Genomic DNA, 17,401 nt, shown 5'->3' on the forward strand with positions numbered 1-17,401 from the left:
TTTTGGGGGGGGGACGGGGAGGAAATCCTTAATAAACAATTAGTAATTCACTTAAAAAAACATTTTTTTTCTTTTTAGAAGTTATATGCAAAATAAGAAAGAAAAAAGAACCCAACAAAAAAGCCCAAACAAAGCAAAAGGCAGACTTACTGGTTATCATGGCTCCAGTTATAGAACCCAGAAATCCAATGCTGACCACAATGACAGAGATCAGCCTCCCCTGCCTATGCCTCTGCAGCATCACAAACATTAATACTCCCACAGCACCATGGACAAAGAGAGAGGAGAAGAGAGCCCAGAGGAAAACCCAGTACCACATCTCTGAAAGAAAGCAGTCAATAAAGGGTTAATATTTTTTAAACAAGAACTTTATAAGCAAGAAACTTTAAAACATCGCATACAATCAACAGTAAGAGAAAAGCAATACTGGTTTCCATCTTAAAAGTAATACATGTGACACCATCAGCACACGCTCAAGACACTTTCCCACTTTTAGCAGTCTACCATAAAGGAATAACTACTATGATAAAAATTATAAAAAGGATTCTGGCAAAAATCTTAATTCAGATGTATTTTTACAGGAAGTCATAATTCCTTTAATGGTTTCTTTAAACAGTGTTAATTGCAATTTCTTAACAGGTATTGTAACTACTGCTGCAGAATGAAATATTCCCTGACAAAAAGACTGAATGAGGAAAAAGTCAAGAATATTTTGGGAGTTTGGGTTTGTTTTGATGGTGAATTTATATTTTGGTGGGGTTTTTTTTTGTTGTTGCTCCCCCTCCCCCTAACTCCATCAATAAGAGACAGCATCAGGTAACATCAAATGGGAAAACTGAGATTAAATACTTCAGTTTATCTACCCAGGAGTTGTAATAGAGCATTCCATCAAATTAGCTTCAAAGGCACAAATAAAACCACCACGATTTTAAAAAGAAATTCTAACACATCTAACTCCCTGTTTCCAATTGCTTAGCACAGAACTTCAGAGAGAGGTAGGCACTATTATTTAAATTACTAAACAAGGACAAGAGATGTGAGAATGTGTGGAGTACAAACATTTCTTTGAAGAATGGCAGACATGATGATCACCTTCAAAGAAAAGAGCTAGAACCATCAATGAAGCTACACAATAATTAAAGAACCTTTCTCACTTAGTGGTAATTTTCTAAAAAACTTTCACTATAAATCAAAAGGGTGGGTAAATAAAAGAAAAAAATCCCCTTTAAGTCAACTACAGTAGGTATATACCATCACAGAATTCAGCAAATTGGGGTACATATTCCCGATGGACATAACACCAAGACACTGTCATTAGTTCAGAGTTTCTGCTGCAGTTCCCCCTTACAAAAAGAACAAAGACCAGTTTCCTTAAAACAGCAGAACACTTATCGTTCATGAGGTGAGTCTGTAATAAAGCAGCTTGACTCACATCAGCTATTCAAGTAAAAATACAAACCAACTAGCTAACAAAAATCCTGAGCAGCACAAAACATACCATGAAAAGACGCTGAGAAAGAATGGTTGCTACACAACCACAGTCCTATGAGTCCAATGTCAGTAGTGTATGTATATCCATAGCACAAATACAGAGTTTAAGCTTTTTCATTTAGCAGTTCTTTGAGAATAGACTCAACCCTTCTCCTTTCACACAGGCACGAAAGGCAAAACTATGCCCAAAGATGTACAACTCCTCTAAACTGTGGTAACCAAAAGGCTCTTTTAAGAGAGCAGCAAGGAAAGTGGGTGGTAAATCTACATTCAATTAAAACTTCAGCTATAGTTCCAGGTGTAACTTCTCTTTTTGAGTGCCTAGATACATGTGCACATACACTGAGAGTGGCTCGAAGCAGCTCTCCTCAGAACCTCTACCCCCCTTCACCCCTGGCCCCAAGCTGAGTCTCAAAAATCTTTGCAAAAGGGTAAAGACTATGGTACTGTTCTACTATGTCTCATTACTCTCAGAAGCTACTGTGACAAGTGGCAAGAATGTCAAGTAGTCATTCCACAGATGACAAACCCCCTCACTAACATTAAGAAAGATTGACTGCTGATCTAATCTGCTGTGGTCACGGGTAGTTTGGGAGGTAAATTTCCCCTGCAGTCCTAACAGGCCTTGTCCATTACTAGCACAGCTTGGGTGTTCCCACTGTTTTATTCTAGTGGAAGCACATAAGCAAGAAGATTAGCCAAAGAATCTACCAATACAGAATCCAGCAGCCCTGCCAGGGGGGGAAATAAACCTTAGAACCAAACTAAACCAGACCGAGAAAGTCTATTTGAATCTGACACTACCACAAACACTGTCATACCCTGTAATTTTCACAGGGTTTGCTAGGCACTCCATCACCCTTTAGGAAATCAGCATTTGTGGTCATTGTCAAGCCTCACCAGGTAGAAAAAACCAAATTATTTCCAGTCTTAGGAAGACTTACTAGGATGAAGGTATTTTTAGAAGAAAATGAAAGCTGATGGGAAGGCTAACTACTCTCCTGTAGCTAAGAAACCAAAAATATTTACAAACCCTTACACAATAAAATAGCTCCATAATGAGCAACTATCTTTGGTCTTATTTACATTCCAAATAAGGCTCTAGGAAAATTAGCATCAGCCCTCACTTATATTTAGGGCAGAAGGCATGAGAACAGAACCAGCACCAAACGTCCTGTTGGCTAAAGGAATATAAAATTGAGTTCTTTGGTACACACTTTCTTCTCCTACTACTTAAAAGCGACACACGTACTGAATGCATTGAAAAGGAAATTAGAGAATATCCAAAAATATTCCTTGTTTGACAAAAATGCAGCTGCAGCTTTGTTAAATATGACCTCCCTTCATTAAAATACCACCTATGTCTTAGGAGCTGAAACAAGACAAATAGCTTTTGAGCACCATCCCTAGGAAAGGCAGGAAGAATTATCCTTTCTTATTCTCCTTTATTTACTCTTTTTATGCCTGCTACTTCAACACACTCATTTACTTCAGTTCATTAATTGAGCGAGTGATGAAGCCAACTGAGTAAGTTGTTTAACATGGATGAACAAGGTAAGGGGAAAGCCAATCTTTTAAACAAACTAGAGGAGACTTCAAGATCCGTAAATCTAGAGGACAACGTAGACATTCTTATCCTGACACATTGAGGGCAGAGAATTATATATTTCACGTTCTATAATCATGCAACCCCTGAATCATGACAAGAGACGACTCTCAAAAGAAGTGTGTTAGAGTAACACTGAAAGACACAAAGGATGGGTTGGGGGTAACATCGAGAGATGCCAATATAAGGCAGAGAAACAGAATGTGGACCTCTGAACACAAATGGTCAAGACTTCACTTGTTCAAAAATAACTGAGTAGTTTAACTGTTGAATTGACTTGCAGTATCTACAGGGAAGAGGGAATGAGACTGAAGTGTCTTAAGAAGATGCTGGTACATTTATTTATGTCCTATATACTGACTGATACTTTAAGCAGCATAAACTTACGTAGACAATCACCTTTATTACCGTGGTAAACAGAAAGCACAGTTGAATTTCAGTCTTTGTGTAGCTATACTAGTTTGCTCTTTTGACAACATGAGCTGCACATACAGAGTACTTTGCTGTTGTGGTGGTAACAATTTAGCTGTATCTGGCAGAGAGTTTCAAATACTAAGTTACCCTCAGCTTATTTAGTCGGGCTCTCACAGAGCTTCCTTAAAGAGACATGAAAAGTACTAAATTTTAAAAAAACTTCAAAACTTCATTTGCTTAACCCTAGAAAAGTTTCAGAGCTTACTTTCAGTGTATCCAAATTGCTTTAAGTCACCAAAACTTGTCATATGTGTATCAAAACTCCACAGTTCCTAAAGAAATACAGGGAAGTAGAAAATGCCCAGTATTTACAAGCTCACAAGCATAGTGACATTCAATCTATTGCACAGATGTCACAGCTTTTCTAAGAAAACAGCTGAGATCTGTTTTTCAGGTTTACTTAAATTTCTTAGCATTTAAACACTACCTTAAATCTTGTTTTCAGTTTATATTCCTTTCTGCTGGTTTGCCTTTGCTGGGGATTTTTTTTCTACCAGAAAAGCTGCAAGACTCAAATAACTTGCAATTGATGTCCAATCACAGCAGTTTTAGAGTACTACTTTGGTAATTTCGACATGTATACATATCAGATGCCTATCATACATACATTATGCTTATGCTCCATAGATACACATTATACATATATTAGTGTAGGCATACACAGCCTTAAACTTTAGAAGAAGAGTCTTTAAAGTATGTTACTGTTTAGGATAACATTCATATCACTTTCAATTTATCAACACTTGAAGTTACGTTCCATCAACAGCTTCAACTTACACAAATAAAAATGCAAAGTCAACTCAAAATAGATAAATGCTAGCATTTTCAAATATTATCTATATGAACACGCTGTCCTACTGCTACTCAGCTTCAGTAAATACAGAGTACCTCCTCAGTCCTTCATCTTCAGTGCCTTTCCTCTAGTTCTTAGCTTGTTTTGCCAGATGAATAATGATTGCCTATAACATTTCATAAATCAAAAGTGATTACTCCAAAACAAAGTATCTCTCAATTCTAAGCCATGTACCCAGCCTATTATGATTAGCTACAGAGTTAAGTCAAGCAGTAAATATCTGTGCTATGAATACAAAAATACAAATTTAAGTCAATAAGGTAGTGCATGTTACATTTTGAATTAAAAAAACAATAATGTTATATTCCTGTAGACTTATTAATTCAAAGCACTCAGTTGAAGTGATAGTATATAACACCTGCAACAGTAACTCAGCTCTTTCTGTGCTACATTTTTTTCTTCAGCACCAAGTTCTCTACTTAATTAGTGCATTAACTGGTAATTTCAAAGTTAACAGAACTATACAGTCAGTTGTTTGGAGATGCTAATGCTTTTGCTGCTTTAAGTGGAAGAGGAGTACTTTGCTGAAGAGCATTTAAATCTTAAATTACAGGCTAGTTCTCTCAAGTAACAGGATATGGGACAAAGACAATCCAGACAATTGGGGACAAATGACTACAGGATGGAACTCAGCAGCTTCTATTAGAAATATTGCCACGTTCTTGGTTACAGAAGTAGCATTTAAAAAATTTATTTTACTGGATACTCAAAGGAGGATTTTCTTTTTTTTTTTTTTTTCAGTTCAAATTCAGCTACTATCTAACTTGGATTCAGTTACTATCTAATTTGATCTAGTAAACTCTGATCTACCACTAACTCTAAAACACAGCCAGTTCATATAAAGGAGGTGTTCTTGGGATGCACTGGAGAAGGTAACACAGAATGAGGTAAAAACCACCTCTCCCATGGTTACTCCTCCCAAGACAGGGCACGAAGATAGGAAGCAAGTGCATTATGGTGGTGGGTCCAGGCTCAAGGAACAATGTTCGCAGCTTCAGCTGTGTGTGATGTATAATGTGTATGTGGCAGGAATGAAATTGCCTGTGGTCTCCTGGGTATTTGAGGCCTTATATGAAAGACAGGATTTCTTTTTTTCTATGTTGAATGTAAATTAGATATGCAGTATAAAAATAATCTTTCAGCTTCTAACTAAGGGGAAAAAGAGCATACCAAATCAAACTGTTAGGGTTTGAAGCATTCCTGGACTTCATATCAGGTCCCTGTTGAAATTTTCAGAAAACATTTTTAAGAAGGATGCTGATAAAATTTTGCAACTCGTTTGCACAAACATGATCAACGTGGTTTATCTATAGAAGATAAGTTTTTACTTGTGCAATTTAAAAAGCCCAGTCCAGACCACAGCTTTAAGTCCAAAAGTAAACACAAGGCAGTCTTGAATATTCCTGAAGCATTGTATATTAATGAATTTCTTTTTCCAGTACTCTGGAGAAGTTTCTTCTTATACTTTACAGAGATGCAAAAGGGAATGAATTAAGTAGTCAAATAAGACAAACTCATTCATACACCTATTTTTTTAGCAGAATTTCTGATTTTAAACAAAGTTTACTTTGATAAGTAGTTAGGAAGGGTTTATATAAGTTATTTAGCTTTCTGCTAATATAAATTATTAAATCAATATATATTCTACGTTATATAGAAGATTTTAAATCCAGTGAAAGTCACGGACTGTTGACAGTGCATAGGAACATTCAGGTCAATAGGTTATGGGTAGAAGAAGAACCTGCATTTAAGCACCAATTCCAAATCTGTAGTGCAACTTCAGATGACAGTGACATATTCTCCAACAATACTATGATGGATAAAAATTATTTTTTATATTCTTTAAATTAATCAGAAAAAAACATTCCACGTTAAATATATCTTATGCAACCCCTCATTATAATGCAAAAGCACTGAGAAACAAGCCATTTTGCTTTTTTAACTCTCAGCACTGAATTTTATAGTAACGCCCATGTTGCATAATGGTCTAATAGGAAAAACTTTATCAAGGATGTCTGGCACAAAGAAAAGTTAAATCCATTGTGAAATTTTTCCTTTAAGAGTACAAGATATATTTTTAGAGCAGGTATGCAAAAATAACTACTCGGAAAGTGAGTTGTATTAGTGTGTTGCCACACTAATCCCTGGACACTTTAATCATCAGACACACGTTAAAAAGTTCACAGATCAAATAAATAAAAAAAGCATTCTGAAAGTTAAAAGAACAAAAAAGATAATAAACCCTTAAATGATCATTTTCTGTTTGCTACAGCTTCAACTTCAGCTACACCTCTGTTTTCATCATAGTTCTTCCACCTTTAATAGATAAAGAAAAAAGAAGAATAAATCTATCCATCATTACTACAGAGTGCAAAAAAGATGACACAACACTCATAAATATGAGAATATTTTCATAAATATTTAAAACATAGACCCTTTACTCAAAATTTTCCACTACTCTGTCACCACTTAATATACTCCTATACCAAGCAGAAAGAATTTACTCAGTTATGTCTCTGCTATTGATACCAAATCCCTGCTTATTCAGAGCTGGAAGCTTATGCTTTTCTTTACACCTAGACAGAATAAAAAAATCAAAAGATACTACTCTCCACTATATGCCTTGGCTCTCACAGTAGTGCACACACATTTTGCAGCATGAGATTGAGCAGAAAAAAAGCCAGTTCTTGCCAAAGCCAGCTAAATCTCCCCTCTCCTAACAGAAGATGAGGGCCTGACTCTACTTTGGTTCACAGAATTTTTTTTTAACAGGTAAGCCTTTAAGAACCCTTGATGCTTAAGATTATGTTTATTTGTCAGAAAATATCTGCCACCTCATTCACTCCCACAGCCCTCATTGTCCACAGGTATATTCAAGGTGTGTGGAGGTGGAGGAAGTCTCTGATTTCTTCACATTCATTTTTATGAGTTTTTTGGTTGTTTTTTATAGCTTTCTGTCAAATGCCAATGAGCATATATCCACAAGGAAAAAAAAAACCCAACCACCCCCACAAACATACTCTAGACTTCCATACATATTTATAGACTCACACACTTTCTACAAGCCTTCACTCACTCATAGGTAGCCATCGATTCACTCGCATACACACACCCTATATCATTAGCCTTCTTTGATTACATACACGCTCATCTCCTTTACTCATGCAGGCACACCAGACACCGGGCACACTCACCGGTCTTCTCAACACCTACCACACGCAGATTCCTCTCGCTTCTCTGGGCGCACACCAAGCAGACACGCACACACACGCTGTATACCTGCTCACAGAGCACACACGAAGGCACGACACACAGGGGACCCGGGAACACAAACACCAGCCCTCCCCTGATGCAGCATACAGGGAGACCACCGCCACCGCCAGCCCCACGCCCTCCATTGTGCACCAGCCCCGGAGCGGCCACCACGCCGGCGGCGCCGCTCGCCCACCCACCCACCCGCCCGCCCAACGCACCCTTGCACCCGCACTGCCCCGGTACCCGTCAGGTTGCGGAGGACGGTGCCGTGAGCCCACAGGCTCAGCACTTGCTGCACCGACAGGTTGATCATGGAGTTGTCCCCCGCTTCCACCTTCATGGTGCCGCCGCCGGACCGCGGGGCGGGAGGGATGCGGCGGCGAGGAGCGAGAGGGCGGGGAGGCGGCAAAGGGGTCTCCGCGCGGCGGAGGAGACATCGAGGACGGAGAGGGGGAGACGGTGGCCGGGGGGGAGCCGAGCGATCCTGGGGGATGGGGGGAGCCGGCCGCTGGCGCTTCCCCGCCGCTCAGGGGCAGGGCAGGGCGGCTGAGCCCATCGCCCCCGCCGCCGCCTCCTCCTCCTCCATCAGCAGCGGCCGCCGTCGCCTCGCCGGCGGCATCGTCACCCTGGTCACCGGCATCACCTGGAGAGAGGGCGGGGCGAGGCGGGGCGAGGCGGCTCTCAGGCGGGCGGCTCCATGCAGCAGCAGCGGCGGCAGCGCGGAGGATCCCGGTGCCAGAGGCCAACGGCGGCCGGAGGGAAGGGGGAAGGAGCGGAGGAAGCGGGAGCAGGAGTTGAGGCTCGGGAGCGGAGGCAGCGGCAGGGCGGCCCCGCGCAGGCGCGGCGGGAGGGGCCGGGGGGCGCGCGCTCCTCCCACCACACGGAGAACCAGGATTCGGAGTCATAGTTTGACTCGAGGAGAGCGGGAAAGCCTGGGGCTGTTGTCGACGCTCAAGGAAACTTGCGTTGGCAAGAAGTATGTTAAATAAAATCTATATGCATTCAGATACATATACATACATATATATATATATATATATATATATATATAAAGGGAAAAATAAAATGATAACGCTACCCGGTATTAAAGTTGGTATTAAAGTTTATGCCCTTGTGTGTGTTTAAACATCGGGGAAGAGTACAATGAAGGATCTGAATTCTGAAAACAGAAGTGTTCTCACCTTGCAGCACACAGCATTAGCATACGGAGCTCCAGAGAGCGCGGACGAGAGCACCTCCGTGGCTGGCTCGGCGGGATCTGAGGATACAGCCCCGCTGGGGCAGAACGGGACAGGACGAAGAAAGCGGTGCACACAGGATGAATGTTGCTCGGGAAGGCCGGAGCTGCCGGAGCTGAGATGACAGCAAGGGTTGCAGCGGAGAAGCTGTCATCCAGATGCAACATCCAGGCAACGCTGCGTAGCCTTCCTGCCTGTCCCTTAGAACCTTGGAGCTCCACAGTCAGCGTGGCTGCAAATCAAAGCCATCAAAAGTTAGAAAACGTCAGAAATCATGAGCGAATCTTGATTCTGTAACCATGCTTTAGTCTGTTCCTTTGCTTTATATAATAAGAGAATACAGTCTTTCAGCTGGACGCGGCTTCTCTCGAAGCACGGGAGGCACGGTGCTTACCCATGTAAAAGCCAGCAATCTTCCCTCCCATCCATTCTTAAATATGCGTCCCTAGGCCGTATTTAGAGTGCATACTTCTTCGCTGGCCTTTCTTCAGCAGTGCTTGCTATAGTACTTCATAAACATCATTTTATGTCACCATCCTTGATGAAAGGGGTTGGAGAGGTAACGTAACTAATTTATAGGCACAATTTATATCTATATAAAATATGTACTTATATTTATATATATAAAATATACAATATCTATATATATTTTATATTTTTTCTATATCTAAATATATATATTTGCAATTTATGTGTATCTTGTATAGATACAGATTATAGATGAAGAGCCACAATAGATAAATCAACTAATATCCTGCTTGATACCAATGACTGGATTTTTTTTTTTTTTCCAGATAGACTATTGGCAGGATATCTGGTTCAGCAGTGCTCCCAAAGCCCTTTGTTTGCAGCTGACAATGCTTGGCATTTCTGCAAGTAGGTATCAAGCCAGACAATGAGAAACTCACAGGGACCAGCTCCCTAGAGGGCTCTGGGTTTGACTGATTAAGCACGGAATCACTGTGTTGGAGAAAGAACTCAGCTGTCAGGCCAGGACCCTGTTCGACGATCAGGGTCCTCTCTCTCCCTCTTCTTGTAATCCCACCACCTTACAGTTGTATCATTCAGGCCTTACAGAAAATAGTTCCCTTTCTTATGCAGTAGTCATTAATTTTTACAGCAGAATTATTCCATACTTTAAGTCGGGCTCAGTGAGAAAATAGCATATTATTTAGGTTTGAATGTGAAACATACAATGAAATATTTAGAAACAGTTATTATGGTTTATTCTTTTTAACTTCAGCATGCTGAACTTTGAGAAAACAAACATTTTTAAATATCCTTAAAAAAATCCCCAACCCTAAGTTTGTTTGTATTGTAGACCAATGACCCAAGAACAAGCATATTCTGCAGGACACTGTGGTGTAGTCAAACTTACAGATAAAAGGAAAACTAACATTTGGTGACCATTTTAGTTCATAAGTCCTGTGGTAACCTACTGAGAGATGTCAGCAAGACAATTTGATAGGCCAGAGGCATGTATGGAAACATGCATATATCTGTATATAATGTTGCATTGGTGCCCAGTGCATATTGATGATTTTTTTTATTCCATACAAGGAAGAATGCATTGGAAATACTGGCTTTGAATCACTTGTGTTCAGAACTTTCTAAAACACCTTTCACAACGTTTTACCATCGAGGTACAGAAAACTCATTCACTTAGAGGTCAAGTGAGTAATGCTGTAGCCTGCAGACTTTTGCAATATTTGCTGGGGAGCATCCTTCAAGGTTGTGCAGATGCTCTCTCCCTAGAGACAGAGACTTTGGAAATCTCTTGAGCCTCCCCCAGGGAGGGCTGATCATTCTGCAGCAGTGCAGAGGCTGCAGGAACACAGAGCTTCCAAAGTCCTAGGATAACAAACCGGCTTCCTTCCCAAGAGAGATCCACCAAAACTGCAAGGCAGCTTCCACTGAAACTCCACCTAAGAGGCTAAAAAGGGTTGTCAAACCTCAGTCATACAACATTTAAATTAATTGAACATTTTCTGATCAAACACCACCAAAACACTTGGACAAGCTCTGTTGACAGTGTAGAAGTGATAAACGGGCAGAGACTCATCTTACAGGGTGCCATAATTAATCTCATTTATTCAACTTAGTCCTCATTCCATCATCTAGTGGGTGAGCTGAATACAAATTTGAATACACATTTGTCATGTGAAAACAAGGCTAATTGTATCATTGAGGAAGATATTGTTAAAGGATTGACTTTTAAAAAAAAAAAAGGGTGGTACATGGCAGTGACATTTCGCAGTAGCTCAATACTGGGAGGAAATCATGCTGGAGGAATAGAGTGCCTTTAATGAAGCAGCAGAAAGAACAGAAATTAAATCCTCCAAACTGTAGCTTCATACGAGCAGGGAATTGAAGCCAACTCTTTGTTCTCAGCAAAGACCTCTCACTTGGGAGGTGTTGCCACAGAAGTCCTGAGCTTATTAGCTCTCTGCAGGGATTATTATGAGCTCTGTAGGCAGCAATGTACAGAGCAACAGCAATGGTGTCAAGGGATCCCCAGCAAGGCTAAGGTTGCTGCTGAAACTGCGAACTACAGGGGGAGTAAAATAAGGATGCTTGAGCAAGGCAAGCAAAGGCAGTGAGGGCTGGAAAGATCTCAGGGAGGAGAAATCACAAGAGGCAGCACTGCCCTGGTGATTAAAGCAGGGGAAATAAGACAGAAAAAAAATAAAGGAAAAAAAAAGAATATGATCCTAATATTTCATCAGATAAGGTAGTCCCTTAAATATTAAAGGTTAAAAAAAGAGAAGTAGCTCTTTTGTAAGGGCCTGGTGAGACCATTTCATGCCCCTGTGATACCTTGAAGTGTGGGAGGACAGGCATAGCAGAGAACGTGGGGACACATCAGGGAGGACGGCTGTGTCAGAGAGGGCTTTGAGGGCTTACTGGTAGGGTGGCAGAGGGAGGACTGGCAGGCTGGGGGTATGACCAGCTCTGGTAACACTCCACTCCACAGAATAGGGATTAAGAGAGGACCTGTAACTGCAGGGAAAACAGGGGAGAGGGGAAACAGCCCCACAAATAAACTTTCACCATTTGTGTACAGACAAACTCCATGTTTCCACTTCTGTGTGGTATTTCAGGAGCAGCCCACACAATTCACATGGTCTGCCTGACAGCCAGCCCTGAGCTATCACTAACAGCTTAGAGATTCCAGGCAGCCTTTACATGTACGAACCTGCTGGTGAAAGGGTCCACAAGGAACACCTGAAAATTTACACACGGACTGATCTTTATCCCAGATGAGCTCGCTTTCCTTCCAGTGTAACTCCTCCTCCCCTTTTCCCTCACAGCAGCTGCAAAGCAGTGCAAGGAGCCAGCTGTAAACCTTGACTTCGGTCAAAGGAAATTAGTTTTACAGGTGGAAAAGTAGGGTCAGTTTAGTTTCTCTGCACTGCGAAAGATTAGAATATGTCTACATAAGCTGCTATTAACTTCAGGTATTGCTTTCAGAAGCTGAAGAAATAATGATAAATTTCATTGGAGAGTCCTTGGCTGAATTATTTTCCACTTGGAAATGTAATGCTGTTCAAAATGAAATGATTTCTTAAGTCTTTTCAGAGAAATGGACAACACTGAGTATGCTCCATTGTCATGTTCTGAAACAAATATTTAATTTTTGCATAATGAATACAGCTTTTTGTCATAGTAAAATGTCCAAATAACAACATCTTTTGGTCCCTTGAAGAAAAGAATTCCCACTCAAGTTTTTCTAACCAGCACTGGCAATGTGGATTGACTGGCACTGCAATTAAAGATCTATTTTAACTGAATGGATAACTCCAGCACTGCTCATATATGCAGATATTTTTTCCCCCAATTCAAAGGGTTTTTCTTGGCCTTTGATTCAAGTCAGTGATGAGACATTACAAATGCAGATAGTAAATCAATACCTCAGACATTAGCAATAGATTCTGCATACTTGCCCCTCTTCTAGACCATGAATTTACACACACAAGTTACTACTCAATCAGAAGAATTGGCAGTCACAGCTAGTTGTGGTTTGAGAAGTGGGTCATTCAGAGATCCTTGGCCTCATAATCTCAGCTCTTAAAAGGCTGAAATGTGATCTCAGCCCCTAACCTCAGTGATGGATGAAGATGCCATGACAGCAATGTAGGAGAGGAAGGAAGGAAGTAAGGTGATACTACGGGATAAATATCCCAACTCTCCACAGCATGAAAGCAGCCTCACAGGTTGATCTAAGTCACCAAAAATCATATGGAGAGGGCTTCCAGGGCGGCAGAGGGAGGCAGAGGTGCACTGGAGACTTTTCCCAAGTACCGGTAGATGGAGCGCTGTGGTACCGAAGATATCCTCTGCTCAGCCGGCTGCACCCTGCCAACAGGACTTCTGCACCACGGATACTACCTCCGGAGCGCTGCCAGAGCTTTACTGGCAGTGTTATTGCAACAAAATACCTGTGGATACTTGGAATCCGCAGTTAGAATATCTTTTTTTAATCATTATTATTTTAAATTTAATTAAAGCTGGGGGGGGGGGGAAAGCGTCTGCTTAGTCTGCTTAGAGAATATTTCTCTGCAAAAGACATTGACCTTTAGCCAACAGTTTGCATGTATTAAAATACCTGAAAGATTGCACTAATCATGAAATAGAAAAGTCCCACTGGCTACTCACGTATTTGTTTTAAACAATACCATTATTCAGAAAAATAAAGCTTTCTTCTACTCCCTTTGCACATCCTCGCAAACACATGCATGTACACACACGCATGCGCATTCAGACACGTGCAGCAGTTTTAAGTAAGTACTGCTGTTAATATCAATTATGCTATTACTTATAAAAAGATTTTTATTTTTTTTACTCTTTGTGAACTCCTTTAAAGGAATCTTTTCTCATGAATAAGAATGTTATTAGTGTTCACAGGAAGTCTAAATTATCATTTGTCTTTCACCATATAAGTTGATTGCAAGCAGGCAATTAGTTGTTAAAATTGTCATTAGGAAACATTGGGAATAGTCTAACAGGATTGACCATTTTCAAGACGTGGATTAAACTAGTTTCACTGTTCCCTCAGCAGTTTATAAAGTAAAAGTGGGGAACAGCCTTTGCTCCTTGTTCTCTTCAGTGTCATGTTCAAAAAGGTTGTTTGGCTAAAATGCAAAAAATTTGCTTCCTGCAAGACTTATTTCTTTCAGCCTAGTCCTCTCTCCCCCAATTATTTTTTAAATAACATACCAGAATCTCACAATCCATGTCAACAACTTGATGCATGATAGCCACATCAGGTTTCTCGTATGCTTAGGTCATTAGCTAGCAAGGACATTGTCAAGCTATTAGTTTTGAAGTATCCTATTTTTAGATTGCCTGAGAATTGCTGGAAGTTTCCTAGAGAAATCTGTTCCTTTATTAAACTAATTTTTATTTAACCCTCACATATGCATGTCACAGTCCAGACAGTATATAGGCATTTATACATAGTTTCTTCACACAACTGTAAACAATGGGATATCTGATTTGCAATACATTTGCATTTCTTTTCTGATTCAGAATTCAAGAAAACTCAGCTTCAAAATATCTGAGTTTTGTTGAAATATCTGTAACTTCAACCTTCACAGTTAAAGGGATATCTTCACATGTGTATCTATGATCTGTGGCACCCTTACACTGAGATCCACCTTTCGTTTCCCTCTCAATCAATGCATTCTTGAGCAGACAGGAGGTGTCACATGAGCATCACAAAGCAGGACATTTCCTCAAAAATTCTAGTTTCCCCCCATGGCAGCTGTGCTACACAATGTGCTTTGCAATACCACAAACCTGCAAACCCACAAGCGCCTCGGTTCCTAAGCAGGTCCTCCCACTGCTGACCCAGCATCCATTAAAGTCACCTGGAAATACCTGATTGATTTCAGTGGACTTCACGTTCAGTTCTGAATGGCAGAACTATCTGATCTTATCATATTTTCTTTTAATCTGAAAACTATGACTATGTTTAGTAGAACTGTTACAGGTGTTTCTAGAGATTCAATTGTCTTAGGGAAGGAACAGTTCCATTCCGCAAGTAAGGGCCACTAGTATGTATTTTTGTTCCTCTATAGTATAGGCCAATTTTATCTAATCTTACCCATTTTTTTATTATTATAACATGTTTGCAGCACAGATTTATTTAACCTAATTGGCCATTTTATCCATACAGTGTACTTCAGATAATATCTTTGAGGGCATCTCTTCTCATTTTGTAAAAAAGTGATGACAACCTGTGTTGTCATCATTAGTTTATGTCCACTGGTTCCTTGACCCCTACCATTTCACGGACAATTCCATGACAGTCAAAATCTGACTCCTGATTTTAATTTACTGGTTACTTTGAAATTTTTGGCAGCACCACAAGCATACATGAATTCAGACCATTGTGAGATTCCCATTTGAATTCCTGGAATTGTCAAACTATTTTACCAAGTCTTTGAATTCCTGTCATCCCCTTTACATTTTCCTCTCCTAGTTCATAGTTCAAGTTGATCACATAAATATGCCACAGAACTATGCTTTCCAAAAGTATCTACCTCTGCAGTGTGGAGCAAAAGGAATCAAGGTAGACAAAAAGAGAAAAAAAAGTCAGTTCATCCCTACAGCAAGGGGATTCCCCTGTTGTGAGGAAAAGAAAACTAAAGTCACACGGAACTGCAGGTTGTTTTAACAGTTTGGAATCAGCCTTTGATACTTCATAAAATTCTGCATGTATGATGCCACATGGCACCAAAGTTTTTCTTCTGAGTGCTTGTTTGTATTGCCTTCAATATTGTCTGACTCTTCAGTAACACTACTTCTAAAGAAAGGAAAGAGTCAGCAGCATCACCAAGGTGCACGACCAAGAATCAGGAGACATGGCATCTCTTTCTAGACTAACCTCATGTTGACAGGTGAATCACATGGCCAGATTTACATCAGGCAGTATCATTCTCTGTGAATAGCCCTCTTGTTGCCAGTGGATCCCAGGGTTTGGGTAGTGCTCAAAACACAAAGAAGTCTCCTAATTCTATCTGCAACCCCTTTGGTTTTTGGTTTCTTCAGCTGGAAAAGTGAGATAACCTTACTTGTGAGATTTAGTTCATGGACATTTTAAAATGCACTGAAAGATTCAGACACACAGAAATCAGGAGTATAAAGTATTGCCAGATATAAATACTTTCAAAGTGGCTTTGTTGTTGTTCTGGCTACTTGCCCACAGTGCTTTGCATGCAATTTAATAGGTAGGAGAAATATTTAATTTAATAGATTTGTAAACTCTAAGGGGAAAAAAAGAAGAGAAAAAGAATGGTGAAGTACTTGACTGAGCCAGTATTTAACACCCTTCCAGAGGCACTCTTCTAGTTCCTTTCAGCTGGGCTGTCATGATACTCAATGGTCTTAAGAACGGGGAAAAACAGTCAGGTGAGGATGGGAAGTGTGCTTTCTCACTCAAAGGATGAACTTAGTCACTATGTCTGGGCTCCACTGTCCTCTTTCATCTACTGTAAGAAATCTCCTTCTTTCAGGAGGGGAAAATTTTGTCTTTTGGCACATAACTGATAGAGACTTGAATTGAGAGGGTCCCAGTGCAACACCCTCTTGCCACCCTGGGTCTGGAGCAGCATTGCATGGGGCTGTGCCCAACAGGAGGAGCTCTACCTTCTGCATTTCATTTTCCTTCACTACCATTTCAAGGATTAGTTCAGGCTGGACTGCATGAAAGTAATGTGCACCTGCTTGCATGGAAATGCCTTAGGTCAGGAAGGTTTTGCAAACAAATGTACTCAATACAGGCCAGGCTCCCTGTCCAAAGCCCTAATTAGAGGTGTAGATCACAATTGGTGTAAGGATGCCTAAGGCTGCAGTGACCCTGAAAATGATCATCCTCCCACTCTTCCCTCAGTTCCTACCCCAAAGACAACACTGACAAAGCTATGCAGAGATTATTCCGAGACTAGAATAACAAACTGAGTGGTCTGAAAACAAATACACCCGTAGGAAAGTGAGCAAATGAGTTGTTAAGGTGGCATTCTTAAAACATTTTTAGATGGAACTGTACATAAGTATGTCTTAAGTCCTTGCTTTATGTGGAAATAGTAGAAGAAAAAGAAGATAAAACAAACTTACTACTGCTAGGAAAGGCAGATCTGACCCACAGTGTCACTGAATGTAATGTTAATACTCCTGATATACAATATTAATTTTTGACTGCACCAGCTGCTATGAACCCACTCTAAAATTCAAGTCCTAATAAAATATAAAGATCTTCTCACAAACGTTTTTGCTCACCTTATATTGGCTTGGTAAGGATCAGAATCAGTACAGTAGAATTTGTGCATGCAGGGAGCAGTCATCATAGAAAAAATAGCATAAGATGAATGCATAAGGTTAACAAACTTCCTGAAGGCATCAGAATTGAAATATGTTTTCTTGTAATATGCACTGAATAATGAACCCACTTTTAAACAATCAATGACTCAAGGAAAACAATCC

At 40.4% G+C, this 17,401-nt stretch overlaps 1 protein-coding gene across 2 annotated transcripts in view; it reads right to left on the bottom strand.

Annotated features, from left to right (window-relative positions):
- TMEM170B (transmembrane protein 170B) overlaps window positions 1-17,401 on the bottom strand; it is a 106,851-nt gene that overhangs the window by 13,118 nt on the left and 76,332 nt on the right. Inside the window, exons 1-2 of one of the 2 annotated variants that reach the window (XM_051799290.1) lie at window positions 7,923-8,130; window positions 151-321 (exon numbers count right to left, since the gene is read on the bottom strand). In XM_051799290.1, the coding sequence (XP_051655250.1) occupies window positions 151-321; window positions 7,923-8,019 (268 nt within the window). In that variant the 5' untranslated portion in view covers window positions 8,020-8,130. Of the gene's footprint in view, window positions 1-150; window positions 322-7,922; window positions 8,131-8,860; window positions 9,150-17,401 lie in introns of those variants that run through there. The other variant, XR_007906574.1, reaches the window with a different exon arrangement.

The sequence above is a fragment of the Manacus candei genome, unplaced genomic scaffold (genome assembly GCF_025592945.1).
Source record: "Manacus candei isolate 608988 ecotype Guabito, Panama unplaced genomic scaffold, ASM2559294v1 h1tg000049l, whole genome shotgun sequence".
Taxonomy (NCBI): Eukaryota; Metazoa; Chordata; class Aves; order Passeriformes; family Pipridae; genus Manacus; species Manacus candei.